This window comes from Atractosteus spatula, chromosome 6, assembly GCF_055471065.1.
Source record: "Atractosteus spatula isolate fAtrSpa1 chromosome 6, fAtrSpa1.hap1, whole genome shotgun sequence".
NCBI lineage: Eukaryota > Metazoa > Chordata > Actinopteri > Semionotiformes > Lepisosteidae > Atractosteus > Atractosteus spatula.
Window position 1 is genome coordinate 15,737,601 of NC_142711.1, and position 21,117 is coordinate 15,758,717.

The following is a 21,117-nucleotide window of genomic DNA, read 5'->3' on the forward strand; positions in this document are numbered from 1 at the left end:
TGTTGGACTACAGTACAGCTCTCATACAGGTGAAACTGACAAACACGGGTCCGACTGTTGGACTACGGTGCACCTCTTATACAGGTGATGCTGACAAATACGGGTCCGACTGTTGGACTACAGTACACCTCTCATACAGGTGATACTGCCAAACACGGGTCCGACTGCTGGACTACAGTACACCTCTCATACAGGTGATACTGACAAACACGGGTCAGACTGTTGGACTACAGTACACCTCTCATACAGGTGAAACTGACAAACACGGGTCCGACTGTTGGACTACGGTGCACCTCTTATACAGGTGATGCTGACAAATACGGGTCCGACTGTTGGACTACAGTACACCTCTCATACAGGTGATACTGCCAAACACGGGTCCGACTGCTGGACTACAGTACACCTCTCATACAGGTGATACTGACAAACACGGGTCAGACTGTTGGACTACAGTGCACCTCTTATACAGGTGATACTGACAGACACGGGTCCGACTGTTGGTTTATTTTACACCTTTATTACAGGTGATATTTCAGTGTCCACCATTTGATGCTGATAGGAGAGCTGGTGTAAACAATATGAACTACTTTGATTAGTAGTCTATGAGGATAAACTAATCTCTTGTCTTGTGAGCGACACAGGTAGTCGTGTGTTTGCCCTGTGCTTTAATGCAAACACCAAGCCAGACAGGCGACGTATTTACAGTGGTGCCACATTGTACAGTCATGCACGAGCTGGGCTGCCGGTGTTACCTGTCGCGTGCTGTTTACATCAGATCAGATTGCAGACGAACGACATTTATGAACAGAGATGATGAAAATAACTCGTTCGATAGAGGCAAATGGGAATACGGGGCATAAGAATGAGTAATTCTCATTCCGCCGATGAAACAGTAATTCATCCGCTATGCCAATACAGGTCATTAAGTTTAAAAAATGAATTTGATATTGAAGTACAGTATGCACAATTTCATAGAAGGCCAATGGCCCAGAAACTGCGTTGTGTGACCGTCAGGTCTGGAAGTCGTACAGCTATCAACGCCAAGACGAAATCAATACGACTAAATCGCCATCTTTCGTTCCGATTAATTCAAAACGCACGTAAATTTGTTTTGTTTTTTTTTGTTCAAATACCACAACTGGCAACAACAGCACCCAGAACATGTGTGCAATGTTCCACAGCAGATATTCAATATGAGCGTCGTAATCTCATCTGAAGTCAAACGTCGAAAGCGAAATCGCCAAACCGGCGCTCAGTTGTGGGCAGCTGCGAGAGAGTAGACACAGCACAGACCCGCGCAGAGTTTCTGATCAGCGGGACGCGCTCGGGCGACCCTTCCACAGAGCGATCAATGAGGACTTTGAGCCCAGTTTTCAGGCAGATAAGTGTGACTGGGAACAGAAAGTAAGGTCATATCTACAGTAGACACCTCCAGACCGCTCCTGGAGAGAAAGCACACTTTCCCCGCTCACGGAAACACGATCACCGGCACCTCCGAGATACCGAGAATTAGACAAATTCTCCTTTTCAAGCATCTTCAATGTGGGGGAAACGGAACAACACGGACATTTTCAGAGGAAGCGCTAGAACGGTGGAAAGAAAAAGTTTCAGGGAGCGCAGAGCTCGTGTGGCGGCGTGTCTTGTCGGGAGACGAGCTGTGTTTGTGACCTGGAAAAGTCCCTCCGAGTCTGTGAGCAGCGAGACTCAGCCTCACAGCGTCCGGCCGCAGCAGGCGGCACCGTGTTACTGGGCTGCTGTACTGACGAGCAGGGGTCCGACTGTTGGACTACAGTACACCTCTCATACAGGTGATACTGACAAACACGGGTCCGACTGTTGGACTACAGTACACCTCTCATACAGGTGATACTGACAAACACGGTCTGACTGTTGGACTACAGTACACCTCTCATACAGGTGATACTGACAGACACGGGTCTGACTGTTGGACTACAGTACACCTGTAATACAGGTGATACTGACAGACACAGGCCTGGCTGTTGGGTCACCCTAGGGACAGAGTTCAGTGGGATTGAGGACACAATTCAGTGAGATTGAGGACAAAATTCAGTGAAATTGAGGGCACAGTTCAGAGTTCAGTGGGGTTGGGGACAGATTTCAGTGAGACTGGGACAACTGTGGACCAAGGAAAAGAGAGAGAGAATTTGAAAGTCCATAAATCCATAATTCAACCCACAACAGCTGTGTCCTTTGTGTGTATCTCCACTGTGTGGGGACGCCTGACTTGGACTAGTCCAGAGATTAGATTACAGCTACAGCTATTTACACAGTAATTGATCAGAATAAAGGCATAGTAACTGAGGAAACTAGTAAAGATGTGTTACGAAATCTTTTATTTAATAGACAACTCAAGGAGAGTGTCTGATAACTCACTTACACCAGGTAGCCACTATCGTTAATACTCAGGTAGTAGCCTTTATCTTTAGTGCACACAATCTTACATACTTTTTGTTTGCAGCCTATCTACCGTGTAGCTACAGTTAATACTAAATACTGATCTCTTTGTGACTTGTTACATGTTGGCATACATTAGCAGCAAGGTACATCGTTCGCATGCGTTTTTGCAAGGCGAAAGAAAGTTCATTTTCTTCTTTTCTAGATAATTCCGGTAGAGGAAATCGCGGTTCAAGTCGAGAGGCGTGCAGGAACTGCGCTTCAGTTCAGTGCGCAGGCAGTGTCAGGTGCATCGCGGGCCATGGCGTTCGGCGGTGCGGTTCTGCTGTTCCTCGGGGTTTCAGGTGAGAAGCGCCGGTCGCAGGTCCGGGCGGTGCGCGAGCCGGGCTCGGACCTGGGGGGGGGATGCGAAGAGAAGGTCCACGGACCTTCGTGCGTCTCGAGCGCCGGACGGCAGAAGAGGCGCGGATGTGGTGTAGGAGGTGAAGCGCCCTGGCTTGTGAGGCATCGTAGAAGCACACATGCCGGTGAAGATGCAATAATGATGAAAAAAATGTTTTAGAATTGTGAATACGAGCAATACCTGCCGGTAAATGCAATACTAGCTTTCCAAATGTGTTTAAACGTGTTATATTGCTTCGTGGGACACCTCAGAACTCAGTGCTCTGTCTTTATAATAGGTCTATACCTTCACAGAAATATTATAGTAAACGGCGGGATCAAAATGTCCGCAAGCATCCCGCTGGGTACTGATGTAAATGTTAATATCTTAAGAAGAAACAAGCTTTTTATGTCTGCATTTGGAAAAAAAAAAAGATCCAGGCATAGGTGTTGGACGTTATTTAGAGATGTATGCTTTTTCAACAGCATTGCAATTATAATCCAAGTCCTACAGTGTAGTTTAAAGACATTGAAACCAAAGTTGTCAGGATTTAGGCAACTAAGCCTGCTTGACCATACACTGGGTGTGGACTGGGTACAAAATATCAGCAGGAAGAGAATATTTCAACTATTAAAAAAAAGTTAATTCAAATTGAACCTGTTGTCTCAAAGCACACTTGATTAAACTACCATTCTCCCAGCTGCAGAGTCATTCCCTCAATGCATTTATGCTGACTTATACAGTACATGGCTTTTCCTTGTTTCTTGTGGAGCAAAGGAACAAAACTTTTATTCTCAAATAGTTACTTGACTTTCAGAAACTTTGCTGGTAATCACTGGATGTTCCAGGGGTAAACTGAACTGAACTGTAGATAATGAACCGTTTCCCAGGGATTCTCTGTCCTCCCTTGCAGTGTTTCTGGGGACACAGTTGTTTCTCTGCCTGGCTGTAGTAAAGTACTCCAGGTCACTGCACCAGTACTGACAGGAGAGGCCAGTCTTCTGGATGTGATGACCGTGGCAGGACGCAGTGGATCGTAAACATGGTAAACCTGCTGTAGACATAGAGCCGTACTGCTGTTCTCGAGTGAAGTCCTTCACTCCCCTCGCTGGGGTATAAGAAAGACCGCCAGTGGAACTGCTCACACAGCACCAGTGCCACTGCCAGTAAGACATGCCCTGCACAAAGCCAGTGTCCTGAAGAGCTGCATCACATGTGACATCTAAAAGCTCTGCGGCTGCCATTAAGAGCCCTCGACTGTAATATTACTGCGTATGGTGCAATATAGTATTTCAGCGTCGCACTGTGGTTTGAGACCAGTGTAATTAAAATCACGCTAGCAAGAGAGAACAAGGGCTCAGGTGTTAAGAAGAAATCACCCTTTACTGTAATGGATGGATGGAACTGTTCTCAGAGTTGCTCACAAGATGGTTACATTTATCACTAACAACCTAATAATTAAAAAAGCCTGACTTTGATGAAGGTGTCTGTGAATTTAATCTGTTTCTTGAAGGAAATGTGCCTTCCAGGAGTCAGGGTGTTTTTTATATCGTACTGTATGTGATCAGACACCGAACGTATGACTTTAGGCGCAGAGGAACAGTTCCTTGTCTTCAATTTCTGATGTGTTTAGTGATTTTAAGTTCCCACAGGGTAAGAATATCTCCCACCCTCTCTAACTTCCGGTACATTTCAACAATCCTGTTTTGAGTTTTATATATAGCTGTGTGGTCCTTTAATGACAATAACAATAACATAACCTGCCACTGTTTGATTACAACCCTGCTCCTCAACACCCACCTACAACATTTACTTCAGCTTCAGCTATCAGTGCAAATTCATACACTCTGGGAACAAGTCCATCAAATTTCATTTCAAGCTTTCTTAACCCGTGGGGGGGGGGTTATGGAGCAGTTCACTACAACAATACAACACAACTAGAGATGAGGCCAGTACTGGACATTGCGTGAGAGCGTAAGTCTGTTACTTTTACACCTGGGGACACAGAGGCGTCTCCCAGAAGAGAAGGAGTGGAAATTCACACACACTCCATACTACTCTCGCTCGCGTCAGAAACGCGTTTCTAACTGATGTCATTACAGACTCTCAGGGAGACGTGTTGTGAGCGTGTGGGGGAGAGTCTGTGCACCCCAGCAGCTCGGGCCGGGTCTCCTTCCTCATTCTCGGGGTTTTACTGAAGGCCCACCATCTTGTCAGTAATTATGTGTAAGAGCGCTGTAGTTCGAGGTCTGTCTGAATCGCAGGCTTGATCGCGGCACCGTGACGCGAGGACATACTTATAGCCGTTCGCCTTTTCCTTTCCCAGCCCCCCTCTCTTATGATCGGCTCAGAGCAGGTGCTCTCATCGTCTCTGTCACTGGTATCGTTTCGATTCGGATTCGCACGGCGGCGTGGGACCCTGGAAACGGTCGGCTCCTGCAGGTGCCGCGCGCCTGGCTCGGTGCAGGCAGACAAGGGGTGTGCGCGGCGTCGCGCGCTGGAAATGGCACGAGTCCCCGAGACCCGCTGGTGTGTGCAGTTCGACTCTCGCAGCTGCCCACAGCTGAGCGCCGGTTTGGCGATTTCGCTTTCGACGTTTGACATCAGATGAGATTTCATCACCTGTTGTGTGACAAACGTCCTGGCGGCAGCAACCACTTTCGACATTTTAACAAAAAAAAGACATTTTACGCGGGTTTAGAATGAGTATCTGGGAAAAAACCGATGTGTTACTGTTATTAATTTCGCCTCGTAAGACTAAGACATAGCCGATACTGTGTAGTCAAAACTAAAAATGAGCCATTTGCTGCTTTTCCGGCGCTTTTGCAAACATTAGAGCAATGACCTACAGAGTATTAGACTGTGGAAAGACCAAAAATAAAACATATGTCCTTTGCTCAAGTGAAAGTTAAGAGGTCTGTCCCGAAAGGGCTTCAGTTCACTTGTGTGAATCATTCTCATGCACCATATTCCCATCTACCTCTGTCGACTGAGCTATTCCCACGTTTCCGTCATAAATGGAGGTTTATATCTGAAGTTCGGGAAGAACAACAACGACTAGTCGGTCTCACACAGCTGCTCCTATTAAGCACCAGCATTACGGAAATTAGCTCTATATATTTAACACAACCCCTCCCTTTGCAGGTATATCCCCTATCTTTGATGCTTCTTCAAATCATTCTAGCATGTTAAACAAAACTGCCTCTTTCTAAACACATGTTGGGTGGCTGTTAAAATCCATAGTTTTCTAAGCGTCCTCCTAGTGTAGCTCTAATTACAATTTCCAAAACTTCATTTGTAGCAGATGACAGGCCCCTTTTTTCCTGGTTGTGTGTTTTCGTATATTGGCATAACATCTGCAGCTCTCCAATCTGTCCATACGGCTCCCATTCCCAGATTCCTTAGTTTGAGTTGGTGACTATCATCCCTCATACATTATATGTGACCTAGTGGTGAATAGCTGTCTGTTATATGGACATATATGAACTGTGGATTGACAATTAACCAATTACCCAGAACTTAATTAACTAAGGTAAGCCAAGGTAAGCTATATGATTGTTTTGATCACTGAATCTAGACTCCCTACATCTCAGCAAACATCCCCCTCTGCTTTGAAGCTGGAAAAGTTTAAACTACCAGGTGTTTCACACTTTATACTCTTAGTGGCACTTCCATAGTCACCTCTAGCTGTAACAATATGATTCAACAGTAAGTCCGGAAAATTATTTTGGGTGAACAACAGACTGAAAAGAAAACATTTTTACAACAAAACAGGATCATTGGTATATAGTGAAATTTATTGCAATAACAGTCTTCTTTCCAAAGAGAAAATCAAGCTGAATTCCTAGAATTGACACATGCAGTGTAGACTTTGAAGATGTGTGTTTAGTTACAAAAGGTTTGTTACCTTTACTGACAGCTGTTAGTGGAAGATTTTCTATATCCTGGAAGAAATCTATCAACATCAGTGATCGTCTTCAAAAAGAATGTTCAGGGTAACTCAATGTGCAGGGTTGTGAGTGTGCAGTTCAGTGGTGTTGAGTGTTCAGGGTGAAGAGTGTAGACAGGGTCACTAAGTGTGCAGGGCTGTGACTGTGGAGCTCAGTGGTGTTGAGTGTTCAGGGTGTAGAGTGTAGACAGGGTCACTGAGTGTGGAGCTCGGTGGTGTTGAGTGTTCAGGGTGTAGAGTGTAGACAGGGTTACTCAGTGTGCAGGGTTGTCTCTCTTTCTCTCTTTTATCTTCTTGTCTCAGTCCTGCAATAAAAACAGACACTGTACTACATCAGTTTGCAGTATAAAGCAAGAGACATACTTAGTTTTGGTGAATCATTGAAGTACAGGAAATTGGGGAAATATTTTTGTCATTGAAATCAAGAAATGGAGCCTGAGAGAGGGACAATCAGAGTTTAAGGCCTTAAAGAAACATTATAGATGTGTCTGTTAAACTGTCTGCCTAATGTAGCTCCAGTGTATGATATTATTGCCTTATTAAATGAACAGAAGGGGTTAGAGACCACATTACCTCCTCCCTGTGCAGCGGGTCAGAAGCACGGCTGTGAGTCCCAGCATCACCAGCACAGACAGCACCGTCCTCACTATGAACTGCACTGGCACTTGGACAGGGGCTGTGGGCCTGGGGCCTGGAGAGAGAGACATCAATCAGTGCTGGTGATGAAGACAGACAGCTCAATGTCTCAGTCTAAGAAGCTGATCTTTCCAGGGGCTCACCAGCGCAGTAGTTGTGAGGGTTGACCTCTGTGATTTCGCAGCTGACAGGGTTGCTGACAGAGCAGGTGTAGGAGATGTTCAGATTTTCTATCTCAAGAAGGAGAGTCAGATTGGAGCTGGTAGAAGAGGAGCTGCGGCTCACAGGTTGATCCTGTCCCTCTCTGTGCCAGAACAGGGTGAGTCCTCTCCTGTTCTCCACTGAACACAGCAGAGAGCAGGATGTGTTTGACGGAGAGGCTGTGCGGGTGGCCTGGACTCTTGCCCTTGACACGAGCTCTGTACAGGAGGGGAAGAAAAGAGGAGGAGAAGGGGAGTCAGAAGAATCTTCACTAGAACAGAAAGGCCTACAAGGGGACGTGAGCCAGGCATTCAAAAACTTCAAAGGTTTGAATCAAAGGCATTGCCAAAACCAGCCCAGCCGGCTTGTTCAAAATCGACACTGAAACATAAACCAGTGGACAAAAGTGGGAGCAGGAGGCACTCCTTTACACAATGGGTTGTGGGAGTGTGGAGCAAGCAAAGAATGATCATTTGGTAGCTAGTTGTTCATTGATCCAAGGATCACCCACCACCTTTTGCGTAAAGACGTGCCTCCTGTCCTGACTGGACTATCTCATCCGGTTGTACTGGCTTCAGTAGATCAGACTGAAACACTCTTCAGCCATTTACCAAACACGTTTACTTGAAACTGTTTGTACGACGTCTCATTGTTCTTGATTTCCACGATGTAGACTCCAGTGTCGTTCAGGTTGAGGTTGAGGATTTTGATGTGTCTGCTCTCACTGTCCCACTGCACTCTGTCTGTGAACTGTGCATCCCTGGTGTTGCAGTTCCTCCCGTTCACATCCGCAATGACGTTGCTGTGGAATTTCAGGAATCCTTTCTGCAGTCTTTCAGCTCTGAAGGTCACACTTTCCCCCACTTTGACGTTAAGTTCAGAGGAATCTGATTGATAGGTCAGGCCTGGGAATACAAAGTAAAAAATTAGGAACATAGGGCAAAACCTATACATTTTTAAAGTCATGTTTAAATTGAAATTCCACTTGCTTATATGAAAATAAAATCAAAATGTAAAAACTGCAAATGTGTAGGATCTTAAGTAGTAGCAAATTGATCTTAGAAAAAAATCAAGTTACTTCCTAACACCCAAAACTCTTTGCAAAGAAGGGTCTCTATTCAGTTCCTTCAGCCTGTCAGTGTGGGACACTCCCTACAGACTAAAGAGATTCAGTTCCTTCAGCTTATCCATACAGCTTAACGTTGTCTGTTTTATTGATTCTCCGTAGTGAAGATGTCAATGATGAGTCAATATAAACACCTCAGTCTTTTTCAGGAGTCTCCTCCTCTAGCTCAGTGTTTCCCCTTTCGTTCCTTCAAGGAAATCTGAAGGAAAATGGTGCCCTATAGTGTGTCGCACCGCCCTGAGTGTGTGTGAGTGGAGTCGTGGGTACGCTGTGACTCTGATCTGAATAACCGAGGAAGAACTCCCCCTGGAGGTCTATCGTAGTCACAGTGCTTTCATTCAAATTCTATTTCGAAGAGCTTTCTTGGCATCACCGACGAGTTACAGCGCTGCCAAAGCAAATACAACTAGGACAACATCCACAGACATTTACAGTAAAACATATTATTTGACATCTACATACAATATATTAAACATAGAACATTATCAAGAGAGCCTCACTCACTTTATTCTTATTCTTATTGAGAGACAGGCTCGCTCTGTTCTTCAGGCTGTGACAATAGATCACACGCTATTATTATTATTATTATTATTATTATTATTATTATTATTATTATTATTATTGAGAAACAGGCTCACTCTGTTCCGCAGGCTGTGGCAGGAGATCACACACTGTATTATTATTGAGAGACAGGCTCACTGTCTGTTCCTCAGGCTGGGACAGGAGGTCACACACTGTATTATTATTGAGAGACAGGCTCACTGTCTGTTCCTCAGGCTGGGACAGGAGATCACATACTGGGCTGCAGCTCTATCGAGTTTCCTCCCTCCGAAAGACTGTAAACTGTTCTGATTGTGCCAGGTGTGGGAATTCTGGGATGAGATCTGTTATTTTAGGGAAGAATGTTTGTCTAATCCCAGTTTTTCTTGCAGTGCAGCAAAAACATGCTTTTATCCGGAGCAAGAATTTCCTTACGAACTCACAGTACTTTCAATTTGACCAATCTTAATTCACGTCTCGTAGACGACTTCATATACAGTACACGGACCCTTGAAGACAACGAAGAGATTGAATTAAAATTAATAATTTAATTTACAGTGCATTGTATCGTCATATTTCTGCTAAAAAAGTTTTCGTTGCATTTCTGTATACTCCCTGTGTGATAGATAGCAAGGGGGCCAATGAACCTTCCGGGTGCGGGGTTTTGGGGGAGTTTGGGGGGGCTCTTAACTTTCCGGTTTCGGGGAGTCTGCTGGCTGCAGTCTGCGGATGCGGTTTCTGTCCGCGCTGTTGTCTCACAGAGCACACAGTGCTGTGCTCGAGCTCCTGCGCCCCTTCCCCAGAGCTCGCGCTATGCGGTTAGTTCAGTGACAGCGGGCTCTCCAGCTCCGGCGCTCTGAAATGACGCGCTTGAATTGAAAGGTCTCGCCTTAGTCGGCCCTGCGTGTGCTCGGATCAGTAACCCGCCTGCTAGTCTACTACTCGAATCCTGGATTCTGACCAACTGTGAATTCGTTCACGTTGTTTTTCCCGCCTGTGAACCGTACCGGGAATTACAGCAGATCTGAGAGCTTCAGGTCAGATGTTGCGGACCCTGTTCATGCAGAGCCCCAGTCCAGTCAGTATAGGGATCCCCAGCCCTGGTGCTGGAGACCCCAGCCCAGTTACAACCTTGTAGTACAGTACAGGGGTCCCCAGCCCTGGTACTGGCGAACCCCAATCCAGTGTCACTCCTTTGTGGGCATGTCCAATACAGGGTCACTCCCCTGTTGGTGTGTTTCATACAGTGTTAATCTTCTGTGGGTGTGTCTGATACAGCGTCACTCCACTATTGACTATTGGTGTGTCTGATACAGTGTCACTCCTCTGTGGGTGTGTCCGATACAGGGTCACTCCTCTGTGGGTGTGTCCGGTACAGGGTCACTCCTCTGTGGGTGTGTCTGATACAGGGTCACTCCTCTGTGGGTGTGTCTGATACAGGGTCACTCCTCTGTGGGCGTGTCCGATACAGGCTTACTCCCCTGTGTGTGTGTCTGATACAGTGTTTTCTCCACCTGTCTGTTCATCATCAATCAAAAGTTAATTCCTTTGCTAATCATAAAAATAAAAATATTATAGTATATGATATATTATATAGGACAGATGTTGATGTTAGAAAAATTACAGTAGTAACAGTTACTGTGTGACAATAGAACAGATAACAAAAGTAGAAGACCGAGAAGCTGAATTGTTCTAACCATGTGGTCAAGTGGTCCGTTAGGCCCCGGTACTCCTGCTGTGCTGGTGCTCCACACTCACATCCTGACCACAGCTCTGACACCCTCTCTCACCCGTTGCACTCTTTCTAACAGGAGCAGGCTTGACGTTCACAGCTTTAAGCACAGCTTGCAACCCAGCACGCTCACGTGTGCAGAGTAGGAGCAAGAGAAACTCAAAAACATCCAGCAATGCTCCATCACCATGGTCCCTGTCCTCCTCCTCACCCCCCCTGTCCCGACCGCTCTGTGTGTCCGCAGAGCACTGAGAGTCCAGCTCCTCCAGGACCCCGGCTCCTCTCCGACAGGGACCTGCAGCCTCATGCCGGAGGCCAGCCCGAGGCCCTGCTCCCATGTGCTGTCAGTGTGTTAAGGGTGGGTGCGGTAGAGGAGCTCACTTACCCAGCAGGCTCAGGGTCAGGAGCAGGAGACAGAGGCAGCCCATCTCTCCTCAGTGCGCAGAGCAGATCTCTCAGCTCGTCTCAGACACATCAGTATATGTAGACCCACCATCACACCCCACCCCCACCCAGACCACACTACCCTCCACACAGTGTGCAGATTCGCACACAGCAGGACCGCTTTCCCAGAGCTTCGCTGAGTGCAGAGCGCAGAGACGTACAGGGACGCTGGCCCTCTCAATGCAAACACAAAGGCTCTTGAAGTCTTGAATTTGGAACAACAGAGACAATGGAGCTCAGACACCCTGCAGTGTGTGTGTTTATTGCTGAGGTATTCTCTGTCCTCTCCTCTCTCTCACTGTGTCTCCTGTCCTGTTGCATGTGTTTATTACTGATAGAGTCTCTGTCCTCTCCTCTCTCTCTCACTGTGTCTCCTGTCCTGTTGTATGTGTTTATTACTGATAGAGTCTCGTCCTCTCCTCTCTCTCTCACTGTGTCTCCTGTCCTGTTGTGTGTGTTTATTACTGAGGGATTCTCTATCTCCTCTCTCTCTAACTGTGCCTCCTGTCCTGTTGTGTGTGTTCATTTGTTAGGAATTCTCTGTAATCTCTTCTCTGTCTCACTGTGTCTCCTGTTCTGTAGTGTGTGCTTATTACTGAGGGATTCTCTGTCCTCTACTCCTCTCTCTCTCACTGTGTCTCCTGTTCTGTTGTGTGTGTTTATTACTGAGGGATTCTCTGTCCTCTCCTCTCTCTCTCACCGTGTCTCCTGTCCTGTTGTGTGTGTTTATTTAGTGAATAAAGTAGGTTCAAAATCGTCAGAGTAAAGTAGAGTAGGAGCCTTAGCAAACACAGCTCTGGCATGTAAGTGCTCATGAGAATGGTAACGAAATGAGAGGTAACCATTCCTCAGCAGATGATTTTATTACTGAGGGACTCAAGTCAATGAACTGCTCACGACCAAACAGCGCCCGTCTCTCCTCCTCCTCCCCTCCACTGCCCATCTCTCTCTTGCTCTCAATGTTGTGTTCATCCCTCTTTCTGCACCAGAATCTTCATCGCTGTTCCTCCCAGTGGAAATTCTCAGATCAAATAAAGGCCAAATGGGTCCTTGATTGTGAGTTGTCTTGTGTTCTTCGGAGTGAGCCCTCCAGACCAGCCTGCTCCCCAGCTCATGAGTCCTTTACACTCCCTCTCCTCATGTGCAGGGGATCCCCGATATACATTGCAATTAGGAATCAGAAAGTTGCGACATGTTAAACAACATATTAAGGGGAATTTTCCCCAAAAGAACAGTGTGAATATGAAGTTTCAGGACCATAAGAGTATAAACTTTGTCAAAGTTCCTTAAACTGGGAGTTCCTATAAGAAAACCCTAATAGGATAGAGTCGGGCTAGGGACTGTAAGTTAGACCGTATTTCACATGTGCTTCTAGCTATCAAATACACTGCAGAGGGTTCCATTATAAATCCGGGTTATATTTCTAAACATGCAACAGAGCCAAATGACTTAGAAAGGGGAATTAATATCCATCAGGAATAATATAATGAGCTTGAACTTTGTTCCCAATACAAAGTTCAGACACAGCTATGTACATTTAATTTAGCTTTAAGCCATGAAGAAACAAAAAGTAGGAACAGATAGCATCACCAGCTCCTTTCTAATTGAATTTCTAATTCTAACTTTGATGTACAGGCTGGATCAGTGATGCCCTGCAGGGTGGTAAGAACTCAACTTCAAAGTTGGGGCATTACAGGTCTTGATCTTAAGTGTAGCAGCATTTCTCTACAAGAATAAGATTTTTTAACGTTAGATGTTGTCCATCTAACATTAAATGTCCTTTATCATTAAGCATTAGGTGCCGTCCATCATCAACAGATCAGATAAGAACTTTCAGACAAGAGTAACTCAGAATTGAAATGAGACAGAAGAAGAAAGGCGAGTCTGTAAGCTTTTATTGCTTTATATTGTATGGGGAACCAGACAAATGGTGAACAATGACAGGTGAAAGAAAACGAAATATGTACATTACCCATAATGCATGTTTGTAAAAAAGAGAATGATGGGAAAAACAAATAGCTCGTATATTTGTGTCAGTTTTCTGCTTATAAATACTGTGCACCCATGTAAGAAAGAGTTTCCACATACATTTCAGTTATGTTTTTCCCACAAAATAACTGGTTATAGATATTAATCGGTGTTGGTCAGGAGCTCAAACTGTTCCCACACCTCTGTTAGCTCATTGATAGAGATATTGAACAGTATTGATCAGGAGATCAGACTGTTTTCACACCTCTTTTAGCTCATTGATAGAGATATTGATCAGTGCTGGGCCAGGAGCTCAGACTGTTCCCACAGCTTGGTTAGCTCACTGATAGAGATTTTGATCGGTTTTGGAATGTGCTAACCTTAATTGAAGTACATTAAAATTGTATTAAATATAATATAATCTTTTTGTTTAATTTTCAGGTCTTTCTCTGTCATGTGTCTGCTCTGAAGATATAAAAGAGATAAAAGAGCTTGAAACAAAATCAGTTTGTTTTCCAGCACAGGTATTTAAGGAAGGGTTCCTTTTCAAGAAAAAAGAAACTCTTGCAGAAGTGAAGGATAACAAGCTTGTAATGGCTCCTAATACAATCATCTGGGACAAGACTAGCCACTTCTGTATCATAAACCTGAGCAAGGAGCATAGTGGGGAATACACTGTCAACAATAAAGAACCAAAGACAGAAACAAAATATAATCTCTTAGTTTACGGTAAGGATTTGCAATTGTAAAAATATATTAGATATAACTTGAGATTTCCAAGAGTATACAGTTAAAGTGTCTCTGACAGTGTACAATCAGATTGTCTCTGACTATGTACAATCACTGTCAATGTCTTTTATCTTTCCTAAAAGTCCTAAAACTAGGATGCAGAATCTTAGAACACCTGACAGAAAGCAGAGGTGGTCATGGCTATAATGGAGCCCATATAGGAAACCACATGTGCTCCAATCAAAAATAAAATTAATTGCCCTCAATAGTGATACATGACCTCTCTTTAGGGGCCAAATGGCAAATTGTTTTGCTCTTTAAAGCCAACATATTTGGTTTAATCACCATTGTGGCAATAATATTATATTTAACATTAACAACGACTATAATATTAACAACATTTAATATGACTAGCACATTTCTCTGAAAAATAAATGAAAATAATTCTAATGTCTGGATACATCTTGGGTTCTGAGTTTGCTGATGAGCTCATCGATTCACCTGGCTGAGACCCTTAGCATTGCTTTTTGGGTGCATTATGCAGCAGCTCTTTAACTGTGATCCACTCCAGTAAAACTGTGTTTCCCTCTCTCTATATGCAGTTTGTCAGACTAGGGCCCTCTACTGACCCCACTGCTCCTCCATTACAGGTCCTGTGTCAAAGCCAAGAGTCCAGGCCACTCAGAACACACCCTGCTCTCTGCTGTGTTCAGTGGAGAACGGGAGAGAGGTCACCCTGTTCTGGCACAGAGAGGGACAAAATCAACCTGTGAGCCGCAGCTCTGATCAGACTCTCCTTCTTGAGATAGAGGATCTGAACGTCTCCTACACCTGCTCTGTCAGTAACCCTGTCAGCAGTAATAGCACTGAAGTCAACCCTCACAACTACTGCGCTGGTGAGCCCCTGGAAAGATCAGCTTCTTAGATCTTAATTCTAAGTTCAGAAATTGGGAGTTACATACTGTTGTCCCTAACCCTGACTCTAACTGCTGCACTGGTGAGCGCCTGGCACTGTCTGTACTCTCTCAGTGCAGTGTTAATGTACTGGAGTGTCCAGTCAGTCTGTCTGTACTGCATTAACCCCTCTCTCTCAGTGCAGTGTTAATGTACTGGAGTGTCCAGTCAGTGTGTCTGGACTGTATTAACCCCTCTCTCTCAGTGCAGTGTTAATGTACTGGAGTGTCCAGTCAGTGTGTCTGGACTGTATTAACCCCTCTCTCTCAGTGCAGTGTTAATGTACTGGAGTGTCCAGTCAGTGTGTCTGTACTGTATTAACCCCTCTCTCTCAGTGAAGTGTTAATGTACTGGAGTGTCCAGTCAGTGTGTCTGTACTGTATTAACCCCTCTCTCTCAGTGCAGTGTTAATGTAGTGGAGTGTCCAGTCAGTGTGTCTGTACTGTATTAACCCCTCTCTCTCAGTGCAGTGTTAATGTACTGGAGTGTCCAGTCAGTGTGTCTGTACTGTATTAACCCCTCTCCCTCAGTGCAGTGTTAATGTACTGGAGTGTCCAGTCCTTATTAAATCTTTACTTGTCTCTGACTGTTTCAGGGAAAGCCCTCCCATCATGGGCGATAGGTGTAATTGCATTCCTGGTTGTAGTGTGTATTGCACTGATTGTTTACTGCTGCCGGTGCACGAGACAGAAAGGTAAGAACACCGACTCTGAATCCACACATTTCCAGTCACTCTGTTCCCTTATTCTTCCCTTATTGAAATGTTTTGCCAGACAGGAGCTGTCTGTCTGTGTCATTAGAGCCTGAGCACAGGTTTAATCAGGGCTGCTGTTGAACAGGGTCACCTCACAGCTACCGACTCCACACCAGGGCTCACAGCAGCTGGCAGCATTCTGGGCTCTGAACTTCCACCCAGAAGCCCATGGATCAACACCCTGGACTGGACAATGGATCACTCCAGCTGCTACAGTTAATACCCCCACACTGTGTAAATCAATAGTCTAATGTGTACATAACTACCCCACCACTGTGTATATACCTCACTACTGTGTAAATATTTCAATGTGTAAATCAATACACCACCCTGTGCACATAATTATCCCACTACTGTGTAAATCAATACCCCACCATTGTGGAAATACATACTTCACCATCCTGGAAATACACCTTTATATAAATACCCAACCACTATGTAAATATACCACTATACAAATAAATACTCCACTGTGTAAATAAATACCTAATTGTATTTCAACTCCTCTGAGTTGTGGTAGCTCAGATGGCAAGGGCATCTAGTTCTTGATTGGAAGGTCTTGAGCTCAATCCCAGGTAAGGGCAAGTGATGGAGCTTGCTCTAGTTCCTTTCAGACAGCTCCCAGGTCCACTCAGCCTGCATTCCAAATGAAGTCTGAAGGGAGTGTCCCACTCTCACAGGCTGAAGGAACTGTCTCTTTAGTCTGAAGGGAGTGTCCCACACTGACAGGGTGAGGGAACTGAGTCTCTTTAGTCTTGATCAAAGAAGACTAGAATGGGACCTGATACAAGCTTTCAAAATCTTCAAGGACACTGTCAAAGTCAATCCAGCTGAATTCTTCAGAATGAACACAAAGAAGTGAACACAAGTGGGAATCTGAATAGAAGTGCATTTAAAACTGTAAACAGGAGACTCTTGACACAGAGGGTGCTGGGAGCTGGGATCAAGCTGTCCAGCCATGTTGTTGAAGCTGAAACAAAATTATTTCCGTAATTCTGCTATATGATGTTTTTTTTTACCTATTTCATCAGCAACATTAATATATCAGAGTTGCACTGTATTTCATTTTGAATTTTGTTTGCAGTTCCTTCTCTTTTAACATAATCTGCAAGTTACTTTACTAACTCTCTTTTGACCTGCGAGGTAGTGAAAGGTAGCATTATAACACAAACCTGTAAAAATGGCCAATTAACTAACTGTATTAATCCCATTTTCTATTTCTAGTTTTTTTATGCTTTCTAGCCGGCAGCCATGTCACCCTGCAACTCACAACTGGCTACCCACTGAAGCTCAGCAGGTGTGAGCCTGGTCAGTACCTGGATGGGAAACCTCCTGGGAAAAACTAAGGTTGCTGCTGGAAGAGGTGTTAGTGAGGCCAGCAGGGGGTGCTCACCATGTAGTCCATGTGGGTCCTAATGCCCCAGTATAGTGACGGGGACACTTTACTGTAAACAGGTGCTGTCTTTCGGATGAGATGTAAAACTGAGGTCTTGACTCTCTGTGGTCATTAAAAATCCCAGGGTGTTTCTTGAAAAGAGTAGAGGTGTAACCCTGGCATCCTGGCCAAAATTCCCATGCCTCCTAATAATCCCCCCCTATGAATTGGCTACATTACTTTGTTCTCCTCCCCCCGAGGGCAGGCGGAGCGACGCGCCGGTTGGAGTATTCTCAGTTGCATTTAATGGCAACGTCAGCTCAAAGATTTGGTTCAAACCACCAAATGGAGACAGGCCTGCCAACAAGCGGACCCTGCTGATGTGGGATTAATGCTAGGATGAGAGAGAGTTTTTTATGCTTCCTGTATGCAATGCACTCGTCCATATTACATTTAAACATGTGAAAACATGTGAGAAATGAACTGTTAGTAAAAGGCAGGTTGGAAACTAAGGCAGATGTACCGCGAGTATGAGAGATTTGTGAATGCAAATAGTTTTATTGATAAATTAAACCTTCAGGACTCCATATAATAGAGTCTGAGTTGTTATGTCACTTACAGACTTGCAGTATACAGATAATTTCCCTTACAGAGATTCTGGCTGACTGATATACTGTATGTTAAAGAACAAGTAAAAGTTTATTCCATATTGAAAAGAAAGGTGTCACACCTGAAGAAGGCTCCACAACCAAAACATTGTGCTTCTTTTCTTTTCTTTTTCTGCGCATGCTGACCCAGCCACCTACTTGCTATACTGTATGTTAATTCTAGCTCTAATGACGTTCAGTTCCCTCTAACTGAGCTTTCTGTCCTCTGGGTATCTGGTTTTGACAGATATTTGTCAATGTTTGCTTTATCTGCTGAACCACAGGGTTCAGCTTCCACAGCAAGCAGAGGTCTGGACTGGTGCTTCTGACATGAGAGAGGAAGTTTCTTTCTGTGGCGACAGGCGACATCCAAGTGCTTAAAAATAAGCTCGTTCTTTCACACAGATGGATAAGAGTAACAGGACTGTTGATTATCTCTGATTGTTTCACAGTGTTGAAAAACAGACCATGTGAACAGGCAGCAGATTCCTCTCTATGCATCCAGTCACATAGGGTTCAGTATTGACAGTGAGTTTAACTCCAGCTGTTCTGTCTCCTCAGGAATCCTGTGAGCTCTGATCCAGAAGCAGACCCCAGAGGTAAGTGATACCAGGACTCATTTCCTCTGTGTGACACTTCCTCTGCTATGTCCACTCGTCCACTTCACTGCCCAATGTACTGGAGTGCCCAGTCAGTGTGTCTGTACTGTATTAACCCCTCTCTCTCAGTGCAGTGTTAATGTAGTGGAGTGTCCAGTCAGTGTGTCTGTACTGTATTAACCCCTCTCTCTCAGTGCAGTGTTAATGTACTGGAGTGTCCAGTCTGTGTGTCTGTACTGTATTAACCCCTCTCTCAGTGCAGTGTTAATGTACTGGAGTGTCCAGTCTGTGTGTCTGTACTGTATTAACCCCTCTCTCAGTGCAGTGTTAATGTACTGGAGTGTCCAGTCAGTGTGTCTGTACTGTATTAACCCCTCTCTCTCAGTGCAGTGTTAATGTACTGGAGTGTCCAGTCAGTGTGTCTGTACTGTATTAACCCCTCTCTCAGTGCAGTGTTCATGTACTTTATTTTGCAATCAGTACATTTCTGTACTTTATTCATTCTTCCCTCTCTGTCCTCTTGCAGAAAGAACCTGACCCTTCAGAGCCCCTATGATTCTGGAATTCCTGGTGTCTGTGATACGGACTGAATGTCATTTTCAACTTCTTCTTTTCTTGCATTTCCAATATCTCTTTTTTTGCAAGTTCAGGGTTCAAGTGCACTTTCAACAAGAAGTTATGTTTCAGTCAAATGGACAGTGCTGTCATTCTCCACATTCTGTGTGGAAGAGTTCATTATCATCTCTTAAATTGTTTCTTTTTGACCATGGGTTATGGCCCGCTGTGTTTCGGGGGAGGGAAGGGGCTGATTCCATCAGCAGGATAGTTATTATTCATTCAGCCCATGATTTGATATGAAGTGACTTACATTTGTGTCCTTTAGTATGGTATAGTACAGAAACGTATTTAACCTGATCTGCAAATCCATTTTAATGTAAATTGTTCAGATTAAGCTGAGAATTAATTTGAACAGCTGAAGCCAGGATGTTTATATCATATTAATCTCACATGTACAAACATCAGGGCATTTTCAGTACCACATCAGAGAATTCTAGCATTTTGCAATGTTTTTAATAAGGTTGTTTCAGTCCCTGTGTGTTTATTCTTTTGGAACTAGTATCATTAATAAAGAGTCTGCAAATCTTACTGCTGTTTTGTGTTGAAATATTGTTGCCGAATTAATTCTGTCATTCACAAAATTAAATGTGGCTTAAAGTCCTTCATAAGGAAAGGGCTGCTTTAGTTCTCCTTGTGTCTTTTTCATCTATGTTTCAGTGCCTTGAAAAAATATTCACGCCCCCTTCCAATGATATTCTGCTTTCTTTCCCATAAATGCCTATTCATGGTAATACCATAGGGTGACCATGGCTAGAAGTGGACTATGAAACCGTCTGTAATAGTGTAGGGATTTGGGACACTGTGGGGGATGCACTTTGTGTGTGTCTTCTCCTAGTGTTCTCCGGCCTTTTTCGTCACAAAGTTAGAAAAGTAAGCTACAGACTGTAGTAAGACTCTTTGCCAAGGAGACAGTGAAACAGTGAAAAAGAGCCTTTCGTAAGAATGTGGGCCAAACAAAGCTTAGGGCAAATAGCCTGTTCAATGGAACAACAGCCCTGAAAGAGAAGCATCAACACTGAGAAAGAAAATGTCTGTTCCTTCCAAGAAAGGAAAAATCTATAAGACCTTTTTAAAAAAATGGAAAGCAGCTGGTAAACCTGAAATAGTGTTGTATAAGTAGGAAACAACCTTTGTTAAAGAGAGGATATAGGGTAAGAAGAATTAAAAAAGAAACAGAAAACTCGTAATAATGTGCTAATATAATATGCAATTGATATCTGCTATCACATAAAAGGCATGTGTGAAAGAATAATGTTAAAAACTGATAAAATAACATCAGAGATACAGGTAGAGTAACAATGTATTTATTAGAAGAAAAATCTAAAGTCATTAAAAAAAGAATGGAGGAAAACTGAAAGAACGCTAGTCAGTCTGAGTTTACTGCATGTAATAATGAGCAGGGGAGATCAGGAGCGGCAGCTGACAAGCCAGAAGAACACATACAGTAGCATGTGAACCGAAACGGAAATAGACTCATTAGTTGAGACAGTAAGAGAAGATGTTGAGAATTTGCAAAGACTATATGCAAGATTATGTTATGCCACGCCCCCGGAGGATTCGTCATTCCACCTCGCATTCCAGCACTGTTCCCAATTAGCCCATTTACCCCTGTCTATTTAATGCTGCTTCACACTCTCCCCTGGGCTCACTATTAGGGTTCTTCCTGGCTAGAGCCACTTCGATTCTCGCGATTACTTACGACTTGGTTTTTGGCTCCCTGATCCTGGTTTGTTTTTCGATTACATCTCCTGGTTTGGGGTTTTGGTACTTTGGTTCTCGTTCTGGTTTCGACTCTCGCCTTCCTCACGGATTGCGGCTCCGCTTCTGGTTTTGCGCTTCTTTCGGCTTTCGGACCTCGGGTTGTTCTATCGACTACGCCTCTGGAGATCGCTCTGGTTTTCTCCATAGGGTCCTCACTACTAATTCCTAACAGATTATGCATATGAAAGTAATCATCAACTGTCTATTCTTTACATTTTAATGTTAGTAAATGGAAGTAGGTAATGTGACTGTCTATTATTTGAAATAGACGAATGGAGAAAGTATGA

General features: G+C 44.3%; 2 protein-coding genes across 2 annotated transcripts; one reads left to right on the plus strand and one right to left on the minus strand.

Moving 5' to 3' along the window:
- Position 1: 1 nt before the first annotated feature.
- On the plus strand, positions 2-19,597 carry LOC148832282 (SLAM family member 9-like). The gene is made up of 7 exons (XM_088919514.1): positions 2-29; positions 2,621-2,759; positions 13,835-14,122; positions 14,773-15,018; positions 15,672-15,770; positions 18,414-18,451; positions 18,978-19,597. Exons 2-6 carry the CDS (start codon positions 2,717-2,719, stop codon positions 18,422-18,424), a joined length of 687 nt encoding a protein of 228 aa, XP_088775640.1. The 5' UTR covers positions 2-29; positions 2,621-2,716; the 3' UTR covers positions 18,425-18,451; positions 18,978-19,597.
- LOC148832283 (CD48 antigen-like) lies at positions 4,787-11,409 on the minus strand. The gene is made up of 6 exons (XM_088919030.1): positions 11,367-11,409; positions 8,195-8,488; positions 7,526-7,801; positions 7,320-7,437; positions 5,216-5,438; positions 4,787-4,792 (listed from the first exon to the last, which is right to left on the minus strand). The coding sequence occupies exons 1-6, from the start codon at positions 11,407-11,409 to the stop codon at positions 4,787-4,789; spliced, it is 960 nt and encodes a 319-aa protein (XP_088775156.1).
- Positions 19,598-21,117: the final 1,520 nt, after the last annotated feature.

Coding starts and splice junctions, on each gene's coding strand:
- LOC148832282 (XM_088919514.1), top strand. CDS start 2,717: ATGGCGTTCGGCGGTGCGGTTCTGCTGTTCCTCGGGGTTTCAG. Junction 2,760..13,834: donor GCTGTTCCTCGGGGTTTCAG/GTGAGAAGCGCC, acceptor TTTAATTTTCAG/GTCTTTCTCTGTCATGTGTC. Junction 14,123..14,772: donor ATATAATCTCTTAGTTTACG/GTAAGGATTTGC, acceptor CCTCCATTACAG/GTCCTGTGTCAAAGCCAAGA.
- LOC148832283 (XM_088919030.1), bottom strand. CDS start 11,409: ATGGGCTGCCTCTGTCTCCTGCTCCTGACCCTGAGCCTGCTGG. Junction 7,802..8,194: donor GTTTCAAGTAAACGTGTTTG/GTAAATGGCTGA, acceptor CCTCCTGTACAG/AGCTCGTGTCAAGGGCAAGA. Junction 5,439..7,319: donor ACCCGCTGCACAGGGAGGAG/GTAATGTGGTCT, acceptor TGCTGCCGCCAG/GACGTTTGTCACACAACAGG.